Below are 26,042 nucleotides of genomic sequence, written 5' to 3' on the forward strand. Positions count from 1 at the left end.
CATTTTTACTCATTCTGTATCATAAAACATTTCAGGGCACTTCAGTGGGCAAGCATTTCTTATTCATATAAAAACTCTGAAAAGAAATCCACTGAAGGGTCTTTTTCTTACAAATAAACTACTTTATACACAGGATACATATCTTTGCTTTTTTCACGCACAAAACCAATTTTGTAGTGATAATTTACTCTCTGATTTTCCCACCTCATAAGTATAGGCCACCTCCAAGTAAAGTTTTTCACAAGCTTGAAATTAATAAATAATTATTAAAATGTTGAAATAATTTTATGAAATCAAATAGACAAAAAATGCATGTTGTTCTGATTTCTTGAATGTATTACATATTGTTGAATTCGTAGGCTGGAACTCCAGAAACATGATTACCATAATTATTCTCTGGACAAAATAAAGCAGTATCATTTTTTACTTTTTTTCAGCAAGGCAACAGAACTATTTCCCATTGTGTTTTAAGTATATTCTTTCTGATATGTTTTGAACACTGTGTTTCTGGTCCTCTGGTTTCTACAGTATTTAGTTTTGTCCCCATTTGGACAGCAGAGCTGTAATTAATCTGAGCCCTCAGCTCATCTGAGTCCTGCTCTCCCTGACTTTATTACTGCTGTTCCTCAGTGCTCCGTTTGCATGAATATTTGCACTGCCAGGTCCATTTCCCCATCCCAGAATCTCACACAGCTGGGGAAGCAGCATTTCAAACTTGCCATGTGGATATCAACAGTTTCAACCTTTCCACTGTACAGGACAGAGCTCTGATTTTAAACCGTGTTTTACTACCAAGGACTGTGAAAATTGGAGAGACTTTGAAACCACATCGAGTCCACTGTCATCAGGTGAATATTCCATTAATGTTGAATGCATCAACACAGAACAAACTTGACTATGTTTTATACATCACTGTGATTATGGGCTGCTCACGGGACATGGATGTGGATGTTGTTAGAAAATAAAATAAACATCAAATAAAAGTTGTATGCAAAAGAGTTTAAAGTCATGTTTCATCATGTTTTCCCAGTCTGAGAATCACAGGATAGGATTAAAAAGTGTATGGGTGTGTCTGCATGCATGAACTGATTATTAACACACTAGATACAAGGATGAAATCTGGGATGTTCTAAAATCAAAATTCCCACTGATTTCAGAGGATATTTTTACTGCCAAGATATTTTTATAATAGTAAAGAAACATCATTAAAATAATTTAAGTTCATATGAGACTACTTGCCTAGGAATGCACTTTATCAAAGTTTTAAAAGAAGGGAGAAGAGGTAGGTTTTGGTTTTTCTTACAATAACAAGGATTTGTAAATATAACCAAAAACATCAGCTTGATGATACAAATAAAGGGCTCAGCTATCTGTGAGAAAAGTATCTAAATTAAAAAAAAATTAAACAAAGGCAATAATTAAACTGACTATACAGTTCAAAGTAAATTTCATCTCATTTTCTAGTCACAGCAAGATGGCATGACAAATTCAATTTGTATCCAATGCCTATTTTATTTCACTGTCAAATAAAAGCTTTCAGAGTGATAATCATTACATCTGGCTAAGTGACAGAGAAGTGGAAGGTAGTTAATGACACGCTAAAAAAATTTTTTAAATCACAAGAGCTCTTTAACATAGCTGCAAATAGACAGATTTTTCAGACAGCAACCTGATCTTGAGCTGCTCCCAGTGAAAATATTTATCCTAGAATTTTACAACCTTTATTAGTAATTTTTAAACATTAATAAACAATTTTTGTGTTATAGATTGTTCACTTTCTGTATTCTCCAATACCATCCAGTGTTATAGCCCCAGTTAACAGCACATTAAATTCAACTCTAACCTCCAAAGAAAATTCCAATTGACAGTTTCCAGCAAAGAGAATATATTTAATAGAGGTAAATAGTTCAGAATTTGGGCCAAGTCTGCTTGACATAAATTCTTTGTAATTTAAAACTGGAATTTGGTCCCGACATACAATTTTAAACAGGCAGTTACCCAGGACTCAGAGGTTAAGACTGTTAGGTGATGTTGTGTTGAGCCCTACCCACCATTATTGTAAGCCTTCACATTTATGATACCTATTTATAAAAGTGCTGGGTTTGCATGCTGTTATAATTGCACCTTTTCCAAACACAGGTCTCTAATTTTACAGTACAGGCAAGCACTGGATTCCACAAATCTGCTCTCCTGCAGCCCTCATTCCCTTCAAATGCATCAAAAAGGAACCTCAGTCACTCACAAACCCCACTGCCCTCACGAACGGAGAGGATGCTCTGCTCTGCACAGAGGTTTCTGCTGCCACCTCTTTGGCTGCAGATAGCTTTATTTCGGTACAGCCGCTGTCAGGATCTGGAATGAAGCTCTGGCAGGGCCCAGCAGATGGCGAATTCTTCCTGCCACAAGCACAGCTCGGGTTTGGCCAAATCCCTGCTGGTGGTCGAGAGCTAAAAGCCAAGAGACTCCTGGTCTGGCTCAGTTATTAAGCACTGCTTCAGGAAGACTTGGAGTCATTCAAAGCGTAGAGATGGAGAGAAAACCAGCCCGTGGACAGAATTTATTGGCAATAAATTATTCCACTTATTTATTATTCCATTTATTTATTATTCCATCTGTTTATTATTCCAATTAGTACTGGCATACAGCATTTTCTGATATCACCTTTTGCTAAAAGTATTTTCCCATTCTAGTCAAGTGGAATCTTTCTGTATCATTTGGCATCAAGATCAGCAGAACCTTGCTTGGTAGGTTTTCAAAATGGGCTCAAAATGATTTCTGAGAAACTGTAGGGCTTTGCTGGTATTTTAAGTATAATTCAACCTAACAATTAATTTGATGCATTGATACTAACACACTCTCTCTTAATACAGTATTTTAATATAATATTTTCCCTGTTGCTGGCTTAATTTAATTTAGTGCCTCTGTGGCATTATTCCATAATCCATAGTAGAACACTAAGGACATAGTAGTCACTAAGGAAACGTTATGGTCTTTAAGTAAGATTTTTATGAATTACACAGGTCCCAACACCTCCTGCAGCCTCACTACAGTTCTACAGTAGGTACCAACTTATCAGTCCAAGAATTGAGCAGATATTCATAAAAACTCTTTATTCTTTAAATAATTGCTGGTCAAAGCTAAGTCAGATGCAAAATAGGATGTGTTTGGCACTATGTGCACAATTCCATTAAACCACCTGATTGGAGCTGAAATACCTCCCACTGGATTTCAATCCTTTAATTCCTCTTTAATTTTAGAAGGGCTGATTAGCATTTCACTCAATGCTTTACAAACTTACCTTGTAATGATATGTAGATGGAGTTGAATTTCATTCTCCATGTAGCAGCCATTGAAAGATTCTTGGCAAGTAATTATGGATCAAAATTTTTATATTCAGAAACTGCACCTTCCAACACCTATACACATATTTGTATTTATATTCATCCTTTTTTAATTCCAACAGATGTTGGAGGATATTTTTCAGCATTAAACAATAGTTCAAGAGAGACATGAGAAGAGTATAAATCAGTATTATTATAATATTAAGTATGGTGCTAACTGCATTAAGAAAATTGCCACTTACTGCCATTTCAGAAAGCACATAATTAAATTTTGCAAAAGAATTCGATCCAGCTACTGAATGAATACTAAAGCAGCTGCAAATGGATCTTTGTCTGTTTGATGTGAAATGTTTTCAAGTGGAATATCACCAGCTCAGATGTATAAATATAAATGAAACTGTATTCATTGATTTTGTCTTCCCTCTTACATGAAGGACAATGCAAAGAAGATAAATTCATTCCACAGAAACGTTATCAATCCATTATATTATTTCACCTAAGGATCTCAAAGCACATTATGAGTGTCAATTAAGTCTCTGAAATGAAGCTGATTTGGTAAACTTCTGCCCCAAGGAAAGGTTACAGTAAAAAACAATGTAACTGTGTAGCTCTGGAACTATTTGTTTGTGAGTCCCTTCACTCCAGACAATGATCGGTCAAGAACCCAGGACATTGGGACCATAATCAATTTTAAATATCTTTGCTCAGATGCCAGGATACATTTGAGTCTGCATCTATGAGGATGGTGTGAGTAAACAAGATTATTTACATAGTAAACATTTGCCTAACACTGCATAAATCATGTGATTAGCAGTTGAACCAAAGGCTGTGGAGCAGGAACTATCACAGACAATACTTTGTCTCCAGCCTCCAGCAAATCTCTGTGACAGCAGAAAGTTTCAGAGTGAAGGGAAATGGGAAGGTGAGTGAGCTGTTACTGTAAATGTGGCTCCAGAGAACCTACAGGTGAAGATGATAACATCCCTATCAGGAATAACACCTTGTCAGAACTGGGGACACACTTTTTTGTTGGGACACCCCACCTAGGAAGGAACAGCCACTGGCATTGGGAGTTGGCACATAATCAAGGTGCAAGAAGAACACAAGAAGGATCTATACATCTTGTTAAAATGTGCCAGTTGTGATTTATTATCGCTTCCTTATTGTTATTAAACAAGTTACGAGTAAATTATTGCCCCTATACTATGTGTTTCCCTTTGTTGCAAATATCCCACTTTAAATAACAAGTGCAAGAACCTCAAATTTTGGTTGGTTGGTTTTTTAACAGCTACTTAAAATTATATCAAGGAATGACAGCTCCCCATTTTCGGTTCCAGCTACACACTACAGCTCTTTGTCACAATAGCTGCATGTCACCAGGCAAATACAAAAGTCTGTTGAAATTCTCTGAAATTAGTCTCTTATTACTACTCATTTCTGAATATGCCATGGAAACTGTGACACAACTCAACAAAGGATAAATTGTTTTGGAGAACTGCATCTTAGAGGGTTAAAGGTTTTCCTGCAATGCTGCAGAACAAAACATTGGCACAAGCTGGTGAGGTTTGGGATTCACAAGATAAGGAAGTTTTTGCAGATGACACAAAGAAGTTGTACTCCCTAGTGATTATTCTCACCTGGGCTCTCCCTGTGATCTTTGGTTACTGTGCTCAAAAAGCCCTGTGGAAGAACTCGAGTTTCAGATGGCCAAGGCTCTGAAATTTGCTACAACTGCCAACAGGAGAATCCAAGTATAGGTATTGGCAAAAAAAACCCTCAAAACCTCCACCATACTAACCCACAACCCATCACACTTCCTGAAAGAAGGGCAATAATGCTGTGTGCAACACTGATATGCAGGAATGAAGCTCCAAACTTTACAAATTATCGAAAGCCCAATTTACACTTTAAAGTTGTCAAGCTATGGATCATAAATTTTTGAGCAGATTCAAGCATAATATTGGAGCTTCTTAAAGTTCAAAATATTTGTGAAATTTTCTGTTCAAGATGCTAACATGTATCTGTTTCCACACTGATTTTTATCATTAAATTATTAAATTCCCAAATCTCCTCTGACAATTCAAGGAGTTCTCTGTAGAACAGAGCATAGGAACAGAACATGAATAGAGCAATAGGAGAGTAAAGCAATCCAAAACATCACTTCAGTGCTTGACTTCTGAAGAGGCTGACTAATTAGCATGGTGTTTCTGTGACACCATCATCTTTCAAACAAAATACCCCAGACTGGACTTGGATCAGAGTAAAAACCCTCAATGAATATTACTGCAGTGGAGCTTTTGCAAATCCCATGACTATTTATATATTGGTCCACAGTTTGAAAAGTTAAAAAATAAACTGAAGTGTGACATTTATTCACCAAGCCTTCAGAGAACTTACAACGTGGGGTTTGTAGGGGTTCATTTCAGTATTCTGAGCAAGTCTAATGAAATGTCATGTAAAGTCAGTGGAATTTAGAAGCATAAGTGTTATGATTGCTCCTGAAAGCAAGGAAAATTTAGTTCTAAACATAATTTAAAATTAATAGCAAAGACCCCATGTTCTTCTAATTGATTAGCAATAAACAGCAGTACCTATGTACAACATAAATCCTAGATTGTCTTCCTTCAGTCTGTCCTATGAGATACTGTATAGTTTACCTCATCTGCAGAGAACTACCACTATTATTTTTTATAGTATTTTAATTCTGAAATATTAAGGTTGCACTTTGTGCCACAATCTGGTTTTGTGCATGCAAAATGTGTTCAGATTCTGAATTGCCTTGGAGAACAAAAAAACCACTCATATCTGATATTGTCTTTAAGTCCTTTCCAGTGGATAGAAAAAAAATATTTAAACCTTTTCAACTCTTGGAGATTTAACTTCATGTTACATTCAGTGACGAGTTTTCACAGGTTCTTACAGTAGCCAAACATACATATTAATTTCTGTATAAAAGTTAGAAAATTTATCTAGGAAAACTATAGATTTAATTAAAACCTCTTGAGAGCCAATTCTAAAATTACCATATGACCACAAGTATTTTTTACCCCTTCAGTATAATTTTGGGTGTTGGTGGTACAGAACATGCAGAAATGGATATACATTAACTGCACAAGACTATAAAGCATATGGTCTCCTGATTACTGTAAAACAAGCACTGAGAAGTTTAATGAAGAGAAATAATTGCCCTGCCCTTGCTAATGATATTTCTGCTCAGTTATTAAAAGAAATTTTATGCATCACATCTTTTGTATGTAACCTAGAATGGAAATGGAGGAACAAGGTTTGTTTCACCTACTACATGCATGGATATGCAGAAATCAAAGAATAACATGTACATTGTTAATCCCATTTACTCAAAAAATAAAGCTTATACAATAGTGCAATCTCTTTGTGTGTTCTCATCCCAAAAACTTTTGCACTTAACGTAAATAAAAGAGGAAAGGAAGAAAATTTTCAAAACACTTTCAATCCCACCAGTTTTCTAAAACATGCAGCAACAAAAAAACACTGTATCTGAGGAAAAGAAAACCACACTCCTAATTTATTAGATGTGATGGAGCTTTCTTACAAAGACCCAAATTTGGTGCTTACAGCTCATTAAACAAAAGTAAGCTCAAGAAATAAATTGGACTTTCCTAATCCTGGTTGCACTGAGCTTTCTATCCGTATTCGCCAAACAAAACTTTTTTGTCTTCCTCCCAGCTCTTGGTGAATCATGTACCAGGGAGAGAAATGCCTTTGAAACCACAAACCACAAGGACTGAAATAGGATCACTGGATCCAAACCACTGAACTTCTTGAGCAAAAGAAATTGCTTCTATTGAGAACAAACTGGGTGAACACTTGAACTCAGCTATTATCCCTTAGAAGATGACAGAGCACCATGCTGTTGAAATATAGACATCAAAAGTTGAGCTTAGACAGTACAATTCCCAAACAATTATCAGTTTAATTATTTCTCAGGAGTAAAAATATGAGTCAATAAGTCTGGACTCTAAAGTCAAGTCTATTGTCCTTTCAAAATTAAATGTACAAAAGAAGTTACATCGGGACTTTTTAAAATTAATTAGGGAATAGGTTGCCTCCAATATCTCTTTAGAATTAATTATCTTTTGAAGACAAACAGCAAGAATGAAACATACATTGCAAACTGATTTAAATTACTTTTCAGGTGTCATTCATTAATAGCAATATTTTTTTACCGAGTGGGTATATCACCTTTGGGCCTAGAGCAATGACTCACTGAAATAATTACCTTTTATTAGACTGATGCTTGTGCACAAGATAAACAGCTGATAAGCAACAGAGTTATCCATCACAACTATATGTCAGGCTGTTATTAAAGAATGCCAAAGGACTGATTATTACAGGGGTGATTATATCAAGTACATGTATGTATATAAAAAGCTGAACACTTTTAAATTATCCATTACAGTCAATGGCAAAACCCCATCAGACTTCACTGGTCAGGACTCTCAACAAAAACACTTTTTGGGTAAAAAAAATTCCCATTCAATTTTACACAAAAACACTAGTAAAGAAATCAAAAGGTCACCGAACATGTATGAAAAGATGTAATATTTTTGCTTCACCTAAGGCAGATCACCAAAGATATCTTGGCTGTATTTAATTCTTTAAAAAAGTAAAAGGCAATACAAAAGCCTAGCCAGACTTTATCCTGCTCCCATTTTAACCAAAAGAGATTTTGTCAGTACCTTTATTAAGGATATGCTACATTTACTCTTTAGCAACAAGAAAGCCTTTTGTTCTCAGTCACCCCTGCAGCAATATCTTCTCACAATATCCATGATAGAGAAGTACATCATCTTATAGACCTCTCCTTCACACCAGTGAAATGCCTTTTGATATTTTTATGCTGCTAACTCAAAGCAGGTAAAAATGTTTTATATGAAGTTATAAACATTTTGATGACTAATATGTGAGAGGGAAGAGAAAGAAAACAGAACAAGACAGATTTTGTATTGCTCAAATGGGGTAATGTTACACACTGTACCTCAGGTTTTTTGGTTGTTTGGTGGTTTGTCTGGGGTTTTTTCTTTTTCCTTTCTGTGCAGCAGGAGTTCAATTAGCCCATGCACAAGACAAGATTTATTTGTTGTAAATACAGCTACACAAACTCAAACTGTAAATCTAACCACCACTAGAACATATTTTGAGTTGTGCGTTGAGATGGATTTTGAAGATAAAAAGGCACATTCATTTTAAAAGAGAAAAAGTAACATTAGATGACAACATTTACCATAGCCACAGTGCACAAGAAAATACATGTAGGATCCTTTTTCAGCCTGTAAGGATGAAAAGTTAGATGAATTTGCATTTCTTTTTTGGTACATAGTGCCTGGTACTGCAGGCTATGTTAAGTTCAGTAATTTCATCCTAAATCGTTGATCTTAGTGGTTATGACAAAAAAACCCCCACATGATTATCAAATCCTGCTCATAGAGGTCTGAGTGAAAGATAAAGATTTGAGATCAAGACTGGGAAAAGAAAAAAAGGGAAATCACAACAGGGCTTTCACACAGCCCACTGAAGGCACAAGAAGATTTCCCTTTTGCAAACTTCAGCTCAAGCTCTGTGTGTTTTATAAAAATAAGAAGACTGATGAGTGACAGGGTGAAGGAACAGTGGAGAAACATCATCTCAGATTACAGACGTTTGCTACACTGCCAAATGCTGCTTAGAAAGGCTGAACAAGGTTCCACCAGGACTGCCACGCTGCTTGCAGGAGCAGATCACAGCACAGCTCATTCCAGGAGCTCTGCTATTGCTCATCTCTTGGTTTTGTCAGCCAGCAGTCGAACTGCCATCTCCTCTCGGCGTGTTGACTTCTCTAAAGGAGCATTTATTAAGAGTTATAACGTGGTTATGCATTGCTCTCTGGATCCCCAGGACACACAGGCCCCCCTCACAAGCCAGGCCAATGTTAAACCAATAGAGCTTTAATAATATGTTTTGGAAAGAGTGTGGTTTTATTCTAGAATTTTAGCAGCTTCACCATGCTTCTGAATAGTAAAAAAATTAAGCAGAAATGTTATCTTAATCAAATGAGATTGGTCCACTGTGATGGAACCAAGTAGTAGCTTATGGTTTTTCCTTTGAAAAAGTCTTGTAAGAGTGTCCTTGCCTTTCTACCTGGAAGTGTGAGGCTGTCTGTCTTGCCTGCCTCCAGTCTCAGAAATCAGAATATTTTCCTATTTAACACATATTGACACACAGAAATCCCAGAGTCTCTAGCTGGGACATAAAGAATTATATAGCTTTGTTCAGCTCAGGCAGACAATGTCTGTCTTTCAGCAGTACTAGGAAATCTCGTGGAGGGCTCTCTCTCTCCTCTAATCCAAGTTCTCCCTTTTGCTGCTCAGACATTTCAGACACCATAATTCTCAGAGCTGGGTATTAAATAGGACATTTTGTACAGATCTCAAAGTCAGATGGCACTCAGAGACATTGTATCACCACAGCAAGTTGTGAAAGGTTATTTTATCAAATTAAAGAGAACTTTTATGACTCCTACTGAAACGACACTAAAAAAAAACCAAACTAAAAACTAAAATCCCTTCTGACTGCCTGGTTTTGGTCTGTCCCTTCTTGAGTTTTCACAAACTTCTCCTTCCTCCTGCTTTTCAACTAAGCTGCTCTTTGACAGGCCAAAAATCTTTTGTCTCACATCCAACTTCAGACACTTGTCCCACCACAGCAGCATGTGATATAAATTATATTTCTCATAAATCTCAGGTATAGTTGCTCAAAATGGATGTAAAATTCTATACAACCCAGTTGACAAGACCAGTAAAATACACAACACTGATTGATTAGACTACAGGAAATCTTGCTGATGTATAGCCAGCAAGAGTTTCTCTCTGTCACCTGTCCATGTATTTCTGTCATGATATTGAAGTACTTTTCCCTGCAGTCAAAGAGAGTTTCAATAATGGGCAGTATTTTTTTTCCAGGCTAATTTTCTAAAGTGCTGAAAAGGTAAAATTTGAAACTTCTTTGTGACAATGTAAAACATACAAAATGATGCTGACATAGCTCCACAATATCTGCGTGACTGCAGTGAATTGTCAGACTGAAATCATTTATGTACTCAGGATGATTATATGGAGGAGAAAGTCTAATTAATGCAACTGCTATAAAAGAGTATTGCATTTTTCTATAATTGAGTTTTAACAGAAATGGAGAAACAGAGGCATGGAATTGATTAAATTGATCTATTGTTTTCTGGATGAAAACAAACAATAGCTAATCCTTGGCAGTCACAAAAAGAATCAGTTTTTGAGAGACTGAAAGGTAAAACTCTAACAAACCTTGTTAAAAGACAAAAATCTTTCTAAAGTCTATAAAAAATTTAAAAAAAAGAAGAAGAAAAAAAGAGGTAATAAAAGCTGTATATTCCATTCTGAATAATCCTAATGCGCTTCTGGGTCAGTCATCATGATGCAGTCACCACAGCACCTTCCCATCTACCAACCCAGTGGAAATGCCAGCTGCTCAGACTAACAGAGTCAGACAATCCATAAACTGTAAATCAAAGTGTAAAATTCTGATGTCCTGGACTGTCAAAGGTAAATATATTTACTAATCACCTTTCCTTGACTCTGTAAATGTTAAAAAGGAGCAATATTCAACAATCACCTCAATAAAGAAGCCAAAAATAATAAGGCAACTGTCAGTCCTTACTGGGCAGCAAAATGATTGCTGAAGTGGGAAAAATTCAGCAATATATATTTGGTTCATTCATGTGATTAAATAACATTTATGTGAGAAGGTTTTCTTGCATTTCAAAGCCAGCCTTCACCTGGGAGTGGTCACTGGCTCATTGTCTCTTTAGAATGATAAAGAGTGTAAAAACACAAAACAAAACAAAAACACCTCAACAAGTTACCAAAGATCTCAACATAAAAAGAGCTGATTGTGGAACCTTCTCTTAAGCACTGTCCTGGGATATTTCTGACTCAAGAGTTCCAAGTCAAATAAGGAAGAGGAGGTTTGGATATTAAATATGTATACAGATTTCTGAACTGTGAAGAAGGCAAAAACCTGTAAATTTAAAAAGCTACCACATGTAAAATTCACATGCAATTTTTCAGAACTGGGTACTCAACTCTACTCACAGCATTTCTTTAACTATACTTGAAACATGACAAGTCAAACCTGAAATCATTTATCTAAACACCTTAAATTTCCAAGTTTGTTGAGTTCAAACAACCTCATAGGGGTAAAATTTTCTTGACATAATGGCTCGGGAGAAGATCAGAGCAGCAATGTTCCAGAACTGGGATGAAGTTGCATGCCTTTTATAGATTGGATTTACGTGATTAAGAGTTATGCTTCAGAGATTAAAGGTGAGTTCAATTCATTGGCAACTGTGCAAAGAAAATGGATCAGCAAAAGCAATTCTGCTACAGGATAAAAATGAATACATTGATTGAGCTTTTTTTATCAGTTTCTATTTTTATTGTGTTCCTATTTTCCCTTTGTTCAATAATGAAGGGGAGGGGTTGTAAGCATCCACGCTTGAGCCCCCTCATGCAGAGCAAAGTTTCCATTGCATTATCAAACTGGGTGTTAATTTCTTCCAATTAAATTTCAACTTTGCCACGGGACATCTGTTCTTGTGTTCTGTGTTATATTATTAACACTTTCTACACTCCGTTACGAGAACATGGACAACAATTTTGAAAGGATGTTCCTGCTTTAACTCAAGAATTCTAGAATGTGCTTTTTAAAAATTAAAATGCCAGCACAGCTCCCTCATTATGGTAACAGCTGAACATCTATTGCTAAGCTGAGGATGTAGGAAGAACCCAGATGTAGTGTGATATGAACTGCATGACAAACTTTGTTCCCTAATGGTCTGCGCTGTACCGTGCAAAGGAGAGATACTTTCTCCTGCTAAGTCCTTGGAATTTGTGAACAATGCAGCTCCAAATCACTCCATTTTCTTTTTAAGAGTGAAAACCCAACTGCAGTACACTTTCCTACAGCAAGATCAGCCCCATTTGTTATCAATTTTTAGTGAAAGGGAGATTTCCCAAAGGGAGAATCAATCAGCCAGATTCCTTCAGCACTCCAATGTAAATGAACTTCAGTTTATATAATTATGGCGAAGCCCAAATTTTTCTGCAGCTTCAAAATTAACACTGCAAAGACAACCTTATGGTTTAATCCATCACACAACATTAATTTAGAGCTGGATGTCAATTTTTAATTTTTTTTTAATCAAAAAATGTCATTTGCCTGAACTGAGCATCCTCAGGACTGCAGCATTATTTGAGAAAAAGGAGACAGAAATCCCAAAACACTGTTTATTTAAAGCTGTTCTCTCTGTTGGCAAAAGTTTAGTCTTTCAACCTAATAAGCATTTTCTTGTATGTTTCATAGCTAAAAAAAGGACAGCTTAAAAAGGTTTCCAGACCAACATGGGCTGTGCTAAAACTTAAGTCTGGGAAAACAATCCAAAAACATTTGGACCAGATTCCTAAATGTAATTGTAAAATTATAAATGATTTTCACTGATGAGATCTGGAATAACTGCGTTGGTTGCTGAAACCCAAGGCTGTGTTCCACTTTAAATAGGTTCAGAGTTTATTATTAATGCATCACTTGGACCAGCGGGTCAGTGGTATTGGGCAGGGAAAAAAATCAAGGTCTTAGCTTCCAAAACAGCTTTCTTTGGATTTCCCAGATGCCTAGCTTCAGGGTCAGCTTGCTCCATGCAGTGAGAGAAGGAACACATGCATAAAAACCCATCCAATATGCCTGCAGTGCCCACGTTACAGGAATCAGTCTCTGGATGACTGTGTTGGCCTGATAAAAGGATACAGGAAAGGATGTGCAACGCCTGACCATGAGCCAAGGGCTTGGTGATTGTGCAAAATAAAGCTCCACCTAATTGCACTGTGCCTAACAGCATGCACAGCTTTCTTGTGGCACACACCTAACACCAAACACCTCACACCTAACAAGTGTTCCTTACTCTAATACTTACAGTATTGTCATCTTCAACTGACAAAGTTGGTAAGAGTCTACATTAATTTAATTTACTTTATCAGTGAACACTTCCGTATTGCTTCTTACTGAAGGAGTTTTCTTTTAGTGGTTGCCACTTAAAAGCTTGGGAAGTTTTGGAAGACTTCTCTTAATAAAAAAACCAAAACAAAACAACAACAACAACAAAAACCACTGCTAAAAGATAAATACCCAGTGCAAAGAGTTAACATTTCCACCCAGAGATCCTCATCCTGAGGAGAAACAAACTACTCAGATAGATTTGCCTTTAATCTTGCTAGCCTGCCAATAATCCAGCTGTGTTATAATGGCAGACACAATGGAAGGGGAGTGACATCCCCACCATAATAAACAGCTAAAACAGAGACAATTTCATTACAAACCAAAACGAACATTTTGTCAGCTGTTACTATAATACCCAACTGCTGAAAATAGGGTATCACAAATAATGATAAATATTCATTAGGACATCATTACAAGGCTGTGAGAAACATGGCTCAAGCAGAGCTGCCATTGCTGGCTTTACAAGTCACTATCCCTCCTCTCTAGATGCTAAACTCTCTTAACTGATTGCCAGCAATGATTTTTCCTAACCATCAGCAGGAAATATGAATGTTTAGGATTTCATGGCAGACCCTCAGTGCCTCTCAGGAGGGAGCTTTTAAAGAGAGACAAAAGGAGAAGAGAGGCTACAGGCAGATGGTAGGCAGCCGGGGAAAAGTCGTGCTGTGTTGGCTGACCAGCTCCAAAGAAACAGAGGGAGATGGTCCAGCAAATCCATTGTGGAGTAGACAAGGGGAAAGCTTGGGGGATCACAAACAGCTTGCTTCTGTTGCTGGTGCCCCTATTCCCTGAAGTGCAGGGGATCAGAACAAAGTAGAACTTGGCAAAGAATATGCCATACCATACCAAGACCACTTGGCACAGCCACCTCTTTCCTTTCTGCTGCTGTGACTCCTTAGGCTGGCACAGCTTCCAGCAGGTTTTGAACTGAAATGGCTTCAGCCTTTCAAAGGAGTAAGCACATAACAAAATAAAGACATACGAGAAAGTCTCAGGTTGAATAGCCTTAAATGAAGGGATTACTGCATCAACAATATTGCATCCATTTGGCGCAACAAGGCTCTTGAGAAGTTCCAGAACAATGTCTGCAGTCAACAGTTATGGAAAAGCTGCAACCACTGTGTATATTTAAGTACTTATACTGCTCCTGCAACCCCATAACACATCACTAACACACCATTGCCATATAGCGAGACTGGCAGTTATATTTCTATATGGACCTTTGAGTTTTCATGATGCTAAAAAGAAATGTATTCAAATTCCACCCCCCCCTTCCCCCCATATATATATATTTATGTCCTGTCTTTGTAATGATCACCTGATTTCTACATATCATCACCATCCACAAAAGTTTAAAAGTCACAAATGGAGCAAATCATAGTTGTGGAGAAAAGATAGTTCAAATAGTTACAATAGGGTCCATGTTTTGAAGCCCAGGTTCTTGCTTTGTGAGAAGCATGAAGCACCGAAAGTGCAACAGCGTTTTTTGCAGTCGGAGTTGCCTGCCGGGCACAGCCAGGCAAGAAGGGCTGCAAGCAGCTAGCCCAGCCCTCCATCTGCCGGCGGCACTGAGTGCATGTGCCTCCTGAGGCACTGGTACAAAATCAGAGTGGGAACTGGCTGAACTTAGCCCTGTTGCAAGATAAGTCACCTTTTTCATCCTTTGTTCTAGGGGATTTTATCAGCTGATAGATTATACAAATTAGAAAATCTAAAATTCATAATGATACAAATCCTCATTTAAAAACTAAATAAAAAACCCCACCATGCTGGAAAGCTGAACAGATTATTTAACCTCTTTACCAACCAAGACCTAAATCACAATCAAAACTTTCTTTCCCTAATTTTTGCATAAACATTCTGCCTTGTACTCTAACTGACCACTGCTTATCAAATAGTCTGGCAAGATAACAAAATGAGAATGATTAAGAATATGAAATCCATAAAAGGCATATTTCTTTTTAAAATCTTTACCCACAAAAACACTTTAGCAATAGCAAATAAAATCCAACAGAAAAGAAGGTAGGTGAAATTTCTCCATTAACTTAAGTGGATCACAATGAAAGGCAGGGAAGAAATGAGGGCCAAAAATCCAGATTGCTGCCTGGGACAGGAGATTGAATTCTTAACAGTCAAATATCTGAGACATAAAAATCTCAGGCTTGTTCCAGGAAATGAACATATTACATTCCTCACTGAGCCCTTGAACTTCACCCATATAAGTGCACAGGAAAGAAGAGAATTTCTTCATAAATCAGAAATAAGAGTGAATAAAGGCTGAGTCATCACAACTAAAACTTCAGCTTCCACCTACACCTCTTACACATGCACATACACACCGAAGATGAACAGCATTGTTTATGAACACTGACACATCTTAATATCAGATGAGTCATAACCCAAGGTATTTCAGGATTCATTTTATCATGGCATGTTAGAGGGATACAAAAAATGGACTGCTTAAATCCAACCCATATATGCTTTGTCCAAGGCTGTGTAAGATTGTCTTTTCACACAGTATTTTTCAATAACAAGAGCATCTCACTTTAAACAATTAAAGTCCATTTCTGAAACTGAGGCAGTTATCCCATAGCAGGTTTGGTTAGTGGACAGTGTGATACTGTATATTTTGTAGTAATAATTGTAGATATCCTTTTACTTCTTATATTTATTTTCATTTCTACCTCTTAAATCTATGCCTAATTTAAAAACTTTAACTAGTTACATTATAAGTTTACTAAGTATTTCCTCTCCTAACAGTCCAGTATCAAAATTTACTTGCAACTGTACCCCAGCTGTGGATCTTGGACTCAGTCCTTCCTACTGTATGATGCTCTGAGATGACAGCAACAGCACAGGCTCCTTGTCTCCTCAGGTGTTAAACTTTGCTTATTAGTCCTCTTAAACTCCCAGAAATCATCAGAACAAAGAATGCTGTCCTTCAGTAAAAACATGAGTAGCCAGGCTCAGTTTTACTCCAGAGAAGATATTTTTATCTCTGGAATGACATCAGCTACTGCTTTAGATCCTTCTCTCTAAATTCTCAGTACACTTATAACTTCATGGCACATGGCTGACCCTAACCAGGCTCTGAAACTCTTTTTATGGATATGTGGTATCATTTAATAATACTGGTGTTTGCTGGGCATGGTTTCTTGCCAATTATGGGGCACAATAGGGGTTCAATGTCCTTCAAAATGGTGGGAGATGTATTTCTTTAAGGAAGCAGCACTCTTTCTTCAGTACCCTGATGATCTCCTGCAGCATTTCAGTTCACAGACTTTGGGATGACTTTCTATCCTTCTTCAGACTCTTTTATTTTAACACCTGCTGCAGCCACTGATCTGCCCTTGGGCTTGTGCTCTCATAATGAGTCTCTGCAGTGAGTCAGCTGCTCCCTGGCACTGCTGATGGGGAGCTGAGTGGTGTTACACAACCCACCCATGGACACCATCACAAATCTGCTCCTTTCCTTTTGCTCTCAGTGAGGAGCTGGGCCTCTTAGCCATGCACAGGGAGAGAGGGGTTGGATTCTCACATTCCAAAACACCTAGTGCTGTCTCCTCCTCAGGTTTTGCACTGCCTGCTGCTGATCTGATCATCCCACTCTAGCACCCTTCATATCAACACTCAGTTTCCCTGTCAGTCTCCAATCCTTTGCGGTGCTCAGCACTTCCTGGGAGATGCTGAGCCTCTACTTCCACCTGCTTGTCTGAAAATGGGAAATGTTCAGCCTCCCCCATGACTCAATCTTTACTTGCCATTCTTTTCAAATACACCAGACATTGCAATTTTAATATGACAAAAGCCTTGGAAGAAACAGTTGTTATAGTAATGGCTGGGTTTTCATCTTTGGCTCTAAATTGCTTTCAGATAATGGATCTGATTCTCTCCTACCTACAATTTCTGATTTAATTCTTCAATTTTTATATTTTACAGGTGCATAACAAACCAAGAGAGAACATGCCCTGCTGACAGGAGTTGTATCCTGTGAGGTTTGACTGGTTAATGCCCTGAGATGCCTTCCCACCTGGACTATCCTATGATCCCAGGTACATTTTTTACAGCTTGATTGGCAGCCATACCCATTACACTAGTTAAATGCAGTACCACTGCATTATGCGTTGCATATCTTGTTTTTCCCAGGTCCTTTTCTCTGCACATCTTCACAAATAAAGCACTGAAAGAGCAAAGGGAGTCCATAATGCAATGAAAGCAGCCTGAGACTTCAAGAATTTCAATGCTCACTCTCCCCACAGCATCTCTGTCCCAAACTCCCACTCTCTATTCTAGGTCCTCGACATGGGGAAGTGATGAAAGCCAGAAATTCAAGGTATTTTTTTCCTTCCTTCAGGAAGCAAATTAGTATTTCTTTTTCTTGAAGGAGTAACCATGATCCCTCAAACAGTCATAGAAGCAGGGAAACAGCCAGATGTGGCACTTTAGTGCTACAGTTTAGCTGTAAGGTGGTGTTTGGCCAAAGACTGGAGATCTCGGAGGTCATTTCCCAACCTTAATGGTTCTGGCATTCTACGCTGGAAAGAGGTAGAACTCACATGAAATTGTTGAGTAGACATTATTAGGCAGACACATCCCACAGTACTGACCACAGCAATATTAAAAGAAGATGGTCTTTTGTCTTAGCTGCAAAAAGAACCCACGATCTACAACCCAAAAATTTAGTTACACAAAATAAAGGCTCTGGATTTAATCTGAAGACAAATTTACATTGTCCAAGTTGAACCCAAGTCCTTCATATATTGTATTTATGGGTACTCTGAGCCCCTCCGTGTGTGCAAGAAAAATAATTCACCTGAAAGTGGCCTGGACAGCAAGTTTCTAAGTAATTTCATTCCCTTTAGTGGGATTGTTGTAGGAATACATGTAATCTAATTGCCTATGTTGCATGTTCCCAAGACTACCCATAAAATGCAATTTTATTCCTGGGTTGATGATATTTAGTTATTTATAGATAGGTGGGCAGCAGAGTGTTTTTTGCCATGCTATTAGAAATGGTCATGAAGTAATGCCCACACACTGTCAGATGAAGATGATGTTTCCATGCTGTTCCAAAAATCACATCAAGCTCTGCAGAAACCACAAATGAGTGTATTAACATTCTGCCATTTGAGCATTCTGATCCATTTGTGGATGGTAGTGAATTGCTCCACAAAATATTGATTCTTGCCCGTGTGATTGCCTCTCAGACATCATGATTCCCTTTAGTCCAAAGGATGCTGCACTTCTTAGCAGAAACTCTACCCCAAGACCAATCCCAGCTGCTGCATCACTCTTTCAGTCACAGCTTTATCACTCCTGGGCTGAAATCCACATCATTGATTCTGTCATTTTTCCAATGTGCAGGTACATCTTGTGGCTGCACAGTCAGAGTCACAGCACCAAATATAAAGAGGTATCCAGACCTAAGCAGCTGCAAAATATTTAATGCTTTAAGACTTTTCCTGATAATATCCAATCTATTAAATTTCTACACAAGGTGTGCAATTCTGTGGATCTCAGCACATGTCTTTTAGGGGAAAGTGTGATCTACCTGTTCTAATAAATCAGGATGTATAGGCATCACTATGATGTGAATAAATAATAGCTTTCCAAACACAACCTAATTGGAAATGTTTGGTAGGTTGGTTTTTGCATGTTGAAGTACAAAGCAGTACAGAAATAACCACAGAGAGAATGCACTTTCTAGTATACAGAAGCATGCAGCAAACATCATGACTATAAAAAAGTGGGTGCTTGCATAAAGAACAGGATTAGAGAAGTTAATTAAATAACTGATGCTACCTATAAACATTCTGGAAAGACAGTACAGTATAGGTCCTCCATGGTTTCCTAGCAACAAAATTTTCTCTGCTTTCTCAGAGTATGGTGAAGTTGTGGAGTCCTCCTACACACAATTTGAAATCAGGGATGAAAATGAGGATGACCCATCTTCCAGACTAGAAGCAGAAAACTGCCTCAAAGCATCCTGAAACTCAGCTCAGTACCAAGCACTGCTGCTTAACTGTGTTTAATTTGCATATTAGGCATGGTCAAAACCTTAAATTTAGCCATCAGGTAATCAACCCCTGCAATGAAGAGCATAATTCAATCATATATGGAAAGTAACATGTGTGGCATATTTTAAAATAACTTCAGTGACCACCACAAGAATTAAAAATAATTCCCAAAGAAAGTGGCAGAAAGGAAAAAGGTTTAGACTGCAGCTGTCCCCTTGATTTCCCTAGACAGCATCAGAATAGGTATAAAACACAGGAAAATCCCCTGTTTTATCCTGTATTTCACATTGATTCCCTTGAGAAAAATTCTTTAAAGTTTATTTTCCCACCTCCAGAATGGAGAAAGCAAAAATTTATTTCAGTTGATCAGTTTAAGCCTTTAATATTACCAGTAACCCATCTTTAATGAAATTTAAAGTTACAAGTAAAATTATTTTAATACCCTGATAGCTACTTATAATGCCTAAATTACTCCTCATAAAAAATAAAAAATAAAAAAATGTTGGTTATGGTTTAAGCAATAAAATTTCCATGCAGAAATTCCTCAAAAGCAATTTCCCACCAACAGAATTAACAGGTGCTTTTTCAATTTGGAAAAGTAGCTTTCATTTCCTTAATCACTTAGAAAGCAAGGTTATGAATTCAAGAGTTTGCCAATCTACAGGTAATTGCATCTATAACTTACAAGATTGATATCTTTCTAAGCACAGAATAAATCACCACCTCACACCAAGGAATGATAAAGTACCTTTAAGAAAATAAAACCCAATATCACTAAAGTAGTAGAAAACTATGAAATACCCCGGCAATCCAATTTAAAGTGTAATACAGGAAGCCTTATTCTACCGGCAAAATCCTACTAAAACTGAACAGAAAATGGCCAAAAATGAACGTGAACATTTTTGCTGCTCAGTTCTCATGGGAGTCTTGTTTCCACAAGCTAAGAGGAAATGGGACAAGTTACTACTTTATTTTTTCACTTTATTTCATTTGAATCAAAATCTTGTAAGAGCAGCTTACAAGGCATGGAGGTGAAAGGATGAAAATTCAGCTTCAGTTTTTAAATCTGGTATTCCAAACATCCCAGCATAGCTCACACCAGTGCCAGGCTGCAGTCTCAGCCTCTCACTCCTTCCCCAGCTCTTCTTTAAGAAGTCAGCACCAAAGGCAGAACATCATTCAGCAAGACCAATGGCTAAAAATACACCCATGCCATGGGAGGTATTCAGAACTGATGCTCTCCATCCCTTACAGTTACTTAAAAAAGAGGGGAGGGAACAGAAAATACTGAACTCTTCCATATTTATCCTCCCAACACAGGATGTACAAGCACTGCCTACATTATGTGTTACAAAAAAGCTAGATCTTTGAATATCTACTGGCACATGAGGAGGAATTAAAGTAACATAGATATTCATTATTTGAACTCTAAATCACAAGATTGCTTGCAGATCACAGTAGATGCATTATTGCAACGAAAACCTCCTAGCAATGCATGTGAAAAGTATTTATGCAATGCATGCTGATTGGCTTCCAGACACCAGCAAAGTCTAAGCTGCCAGCATGACAAAATTTTTGACAGAGAATCTACTGATACCAATTGTTCATGTTTTGGCAAAAATGGTGCAGGGTAGTTCTCTTCATGAAATATATACCCATACACCACAAAGAAATTGGGAGAAAAAAATCTAAAATCTACAAAAGTACATTTCATGAGTATATCAGCCTGTGGGAGACACTTCTCTGTTAAATACATTCAGTAGCAATGGTGCTTGGATATTGTTGGGGAAGAGTGTGACTGCCAGAGAGTCTCAAAAATGGTCACATTTGGAAGCTTCCTTAACAAGTATGAAAAACATAATATCATAAATAGTTAAACAAAGTATCAGGCAACAAGTTTAGCAACAGTACATCCTAGGGTAGACTAAAGTTAAGAAATAATTTGTGAGGGAAAAATATAACCTTACATTTTTACATTTAAAACTGAGAGGAAGATATAATCCTACCCACCTGTCTGGACAGACTAAAAGAGACAAGTCAAACACAGAGATGGTAGTGGGGGTTCTGTTAAATGTAACGATGGAAAGAAAAGAGAGACTGGTTCCTATTATAGGTTTGAAGGAGGAAAGCTCGAGTAGCAAACCAGAGGCAGCTTACCAAGCTTTTATTCAACAGAAATGGATAACTGAACAGTTCAGGTACAGCTCATGGGATTCAGCACATGTCTGTGCTCCACATCTGACTTTAACTCACAGCTTCTCAGTACCTCATTTCCCTCTCTCTGAAAACAAAAAATACTACTACCTTTATTTCCCAGCAGACCTGTGAGGATAAAGGTAAGACATAGATGGAATGGTAGCTGGGCTACTCAAGCATTTAGAATACAATGAAATTGTATTTGGGTGAACACACAAGCGTGATTTGCCAGTAGAACAGTGCAAAAGCTTGAGTCCTAAAAGCTGTCATAGGCAGATCTCCAGCACTCACACAATGAGTGGGCAGAGGAGGGTTTCAGCTCAGTTCCATATGGAATGAAGATCAAGACCAGATGCAGCTGAAATGTGAATGGAGGAGCCACACAGTGATACAGAATCATATAACTAGGAATCCATGGGGCAGTTCCAGTGTTACCAGCTCCCCTGCTATGTCAGAGTGGTAGAGATTTACAGACAAATATAGTAACTGAGCCTTGAGAAAAAACACTCCACATTCTAAACATCTCAATCTTTAGGAAGAAATAAGGGAAATGGTTACAGAGCTACAGTCACAGAGATTTCACTCATGACAATGAAAATTTGATTGCACTCTTTGTACCTAATGCAAAAAATAAATCATGAAATGCCAACCTTCTCCATGTGGAGTTTCATTTGATAGGCACCTAGATAAGTGCCTATATTGCTGTTAATAAACTTTTTGTGGTTTTCTCTGCACCAGTATTGTAACGAGTGGAAACTATGAAGTTCAGAGCTCTAAGCATATGGAATTTTCCAGGTCACATGTTAAACCAAGTGAGGGACTGTGCTGGGCAGAGAACATTGAGAGGAAAGAAAATCCTGAATTCTAACCATATGTTTTGAAATGAAACAATATGCTCATTCTGTTACAGCTGAAAACTTTTATAACTGCTTTACAGTTAGCAGCAATAAAAAGGGAAAGTAATCTTGAGGCAGCATTTACTGTCAAATAGCAAGTAATTACAGCAGAGTAATGAGAATATCCAATGTGTATATCATAAGCATGACGCAATACAATATTGATTGAGTTATACCATTTCCATCATTATATTTATTAGTGTGGTTATACAAGGATAAAAAAACTGACAAGAATTAAAATAAGTGGGGCTTGGTTTTCCTTTTAACTATTCCATGCTACGACTTTCAGAGGATCATGAAAAATAACTTTTCCTTCTACTAACTGAACTATGATCAGCAGCAGAGATGTAGAACTATTCAAGAGTTTAACATTTAATTGCAATTAAAGCAAAAGCTATACACTCAGAAAAGAAAAAATGCCACACAGAAAATAGAGTAAGGCCAGTGCCCAGAACAACCTTGGAGAGGCATCCACAGCTGCACTGTATCAGCCCAGTGTATGACCCAAAATTCACTGTAGAGGCAGACCCCTCTGCCACTGAGGGAGCTGGAACAGTTCTGCTGTGTGTTCCTTAAAAAAACCCTGTTCCTTTGCTTATCCAATTATAGCCACTACCATTAAAAAGTCGGAATTTGTCCCGATTAGAAATTATCGTTAGTGTTTCAAGCAATTAAAGACAGTCCAGAAAATTAATTAATTGCACTCAAATACAAATTCACTTTTCCTACTAAACTGTGCTCTTATTAGGGAGGTGGTTTTGGTTGCATTTATGCTTGTTAAAAGCGAACAAGAACAACAAAAAGAGAGAGAGACTAAAATCCTTTCAGGTCTCAGATTCTATGCTTGCTGTGTTATCTGGGAATATTTCTGTGACTTAATATTGGGATTTTTCTGTTGCTACGTTGTTTCTGTTGCTACGCTGTTTATATCATGACTGTAGATTCCCTGAATATTCTGCAGTCAAATTTTGCATTGACTTTTCACAACAGAATCCCAGAATCACTTCAGTTTAGATGCTTTTCCTTACATGATACTAATTTTGGAGATTACAATTAGCAGTATTTGGAATATCATTTTAAATGTGGTGTAAACATCTACAAACAAAATTCAGAATTTGTTTTTATGGAATAAAACCCGTAAGTGTCTTAACAGTACAGGGTCAGGTTATGACAGCAATGTTCCAAATTACTTAACAACCAACTTTTCACTTTAGAGGTTGAAGATTTTTCTGTCTAAATTGACCATAGAATGTATGCATTCCAGAGCCAGAAAGCTTGAGGTCTTCTCTCTCTTCAGGCTCAACCTGGTTTGAAGGCAGAGAAACAACCTTGGAACGTAAGCCAAACTGGCTTCATTTTTAGTATTGTAGCATTGCACAGGATAAGCCATCACTGGAAAGAATTTGACAGGGCCCTTTGAGTTTAAAAAAAAGACCTTTTTTTTTTTTTAATCTCATGCTCTATGTTAAGAAACATCTTCACACTTGTCAGGAGTGTCAGGCTTAATCTGATGCAATAGATAATTTGCTAGATGCAGCCTGAAAGCAACATGCATACATTGCTGTTTCCAGCAGCAAGGGTGCATGATTCTGGGGGAGAGAGTTCCAGAATAAAGCTGTGGTCTACAGCCACAGGCATAACCTTCTGGCTGGAGATGGCAGTACACTGCAGGTGACTGCTGAAGACACTGGCTGGCTTTAGGATGTGACATATCCATGGGTCAGTTAGACCTCCACAGTCTTTTGGGATAGTATTTCATTCCCAGTTAGAAAAGTACCTTTTGCTACGATTTTCCTGAGATTTTTGTGCTAGAATTCAAGTCACCTTTGGTGTATGACAGCAAGAAAAACTAGAAAGGAACAAAAGCAATGATCTGCCTAACCTCAGAGCTGAACAAGTGACCTCAGCCATCTGAATTAAGGAATGGCTCATGACTATAGTAGCTTGTAGGACAGGAGCAAAGCCTGGGGAATCCAACTTACAAATTTTTCGGTTCAAAACCATTTAATGACATGGCCATTTACCAGATATTGCACTATCTCCCTCAGAAAAATGTACAAACAGGAAGCAACAGTATTCAGACCTTCATTTTTCTTCTGGGCACTAATACTCAACAAGAACTGGCCCTTCCCCACTGGCCTCCACTGCTCTAATTTTTGTGGACACTTATAATGAAAGAGACAGAACCGGTCAAAAGAGAGAAGGCAACTGAAGCTCGAGGGAGACGTCCACAAGAAGATCGATGGAAAAGCCAGACGGGAGATGCGATAGCAGTGCACAGGACTGTCATTTCGGTCATTTTTGCGCTCAGCAGCCCTTCCTCAGGAGCAGCCCCGAGCCGTGCGGGGCGGCGAGGGTCGGGCAGCCCAACTCGTGCCGGAGCGCGGGGCAGAGCCGCTCCTCCGCCGCGCCCCCGCTGCCTCCGCCCTCGGCGCGCCCGCCCGGCCCCGCTCCGCCCGCAGCCAATGGCACTCGGCGAGGTGGCTGCATGTGGTGGCGCGGACCCAGCGCCCGGCTGCGAGCGCAGGAGAAGGCAGCGGGCTGCGCTCCGCCGCTCCGGGCACTGCTCCTGCCAGCGGCGGCCCGAGCTGCCCCCCGGTGCCCGCAGCATGGACTCGGACTCCGCGGAGCTCAGCGAAGGCGAGCTGGTCTCGCCCGCAGGTGAGCGGGGCTGCGCGGCGGCGGGCGCTGCGGGCGGGCGGGGAAGGGCTCGGGTCCCGCTGCTGGCGGCAGCTCCGGGCAGCGCTGCGAGCCTCGGGGGACAACGGAGCGCGATCGCGGCACTCGGCGGGCACCGGCAGAGCCGAGCAGCTCCCCCCGGCCCGGCCGTCCCTCCGGCGGCTCTCGGGTCCGGAGCCCGCGGGCTCGGGGGTGCGGCCCCGCTCCGCTGCTGCCCGGGGTGCGGGAGAGCTGCCCTCAGGGGCTGGAACGTGACAGCTGCTTGAATCGCACTGCTGGCGCAAGCTCACGCTTTATATCCAGAGGCTGCAAAGTTTTCGGGGGTTTGGTCGTGGCTATTCCGCTGTCGCTCCGGGAGCCTGGCGCACGGACAGAAGGGGACAGCCCCGCTCCGGGGCGCCGCTGGGCTTTTGTTTGCAAGTCTTAACTTGTCACCAAAACCCATGCTGTCTGGTTGCTGCAACCCGCATAGTTCTTAGATGAGACAGAAGGGGGGAAAAAAATCTATCTTCTGCCCTTTCCAAACCTTCACGTTCTCGTGCCTTACGCGGAACAAATGGTGGTTCATGTGCCGTTGCCGAAGACTGTCCTGCACACATGGTAAAACCAGGGACAGCAAACTTGTGTGAAATACGCAGAGGTAGGCTCGCTCTACCAGCACAGCACGTGGCGCAGAGATGCGCTGTCACCTCACGGTCACCCTCTGCTCCGGGCACACCTCTGGGTGTCCGACCCTTGGGGCAGCAGGGGTGTCTCACACTCACACACACACAGGACTGGGCTCCAGGGGTGTCACACACGCACACCAATCT

At 39.1% G+C, this 26,042-nt stretch overlaps 1 protein-coding gene across 1 annotated transcript in view; it reads left to right on the forward strand.

Moving 5' to 3' along the window:
* Positions 1-24,994: 24,994 nt before the first annotated feature.
* TIPE3 (TNF alpha induced protein 8 like 3) overlaps positions 24,995-26,042 on the forward strand; it is a 44,917-nt gene continuing 43,869 nt past the window's right edge. The window contains exon 1 of the mRNA XM_085070630.1: positions 24,995-25,212. Coding sequence (XP_084926756.1) covers positions 25,017-25,212 — 196 coding nt within the window. The 5' untranslated portion in view covers positions 24,995-25,016. The remainder of the gene's footprint in view (positions 25,213-26,042) is intronic.

Source organism: Lichenostomus cassidix, chromosome 10 (genome assembly GCF_008360975.1).
Source record: "Lichenostomus cassidix isolate B80296 chromosome 10, HeHo_3.0, whole genome shotgun sequence".
Lineage (NCBI taxonomy): Eukaryota > Metazoa > Chordata > Aves > Passeriformes > Meliphagidae > Lichenostomus > Lichenostomus cassidix.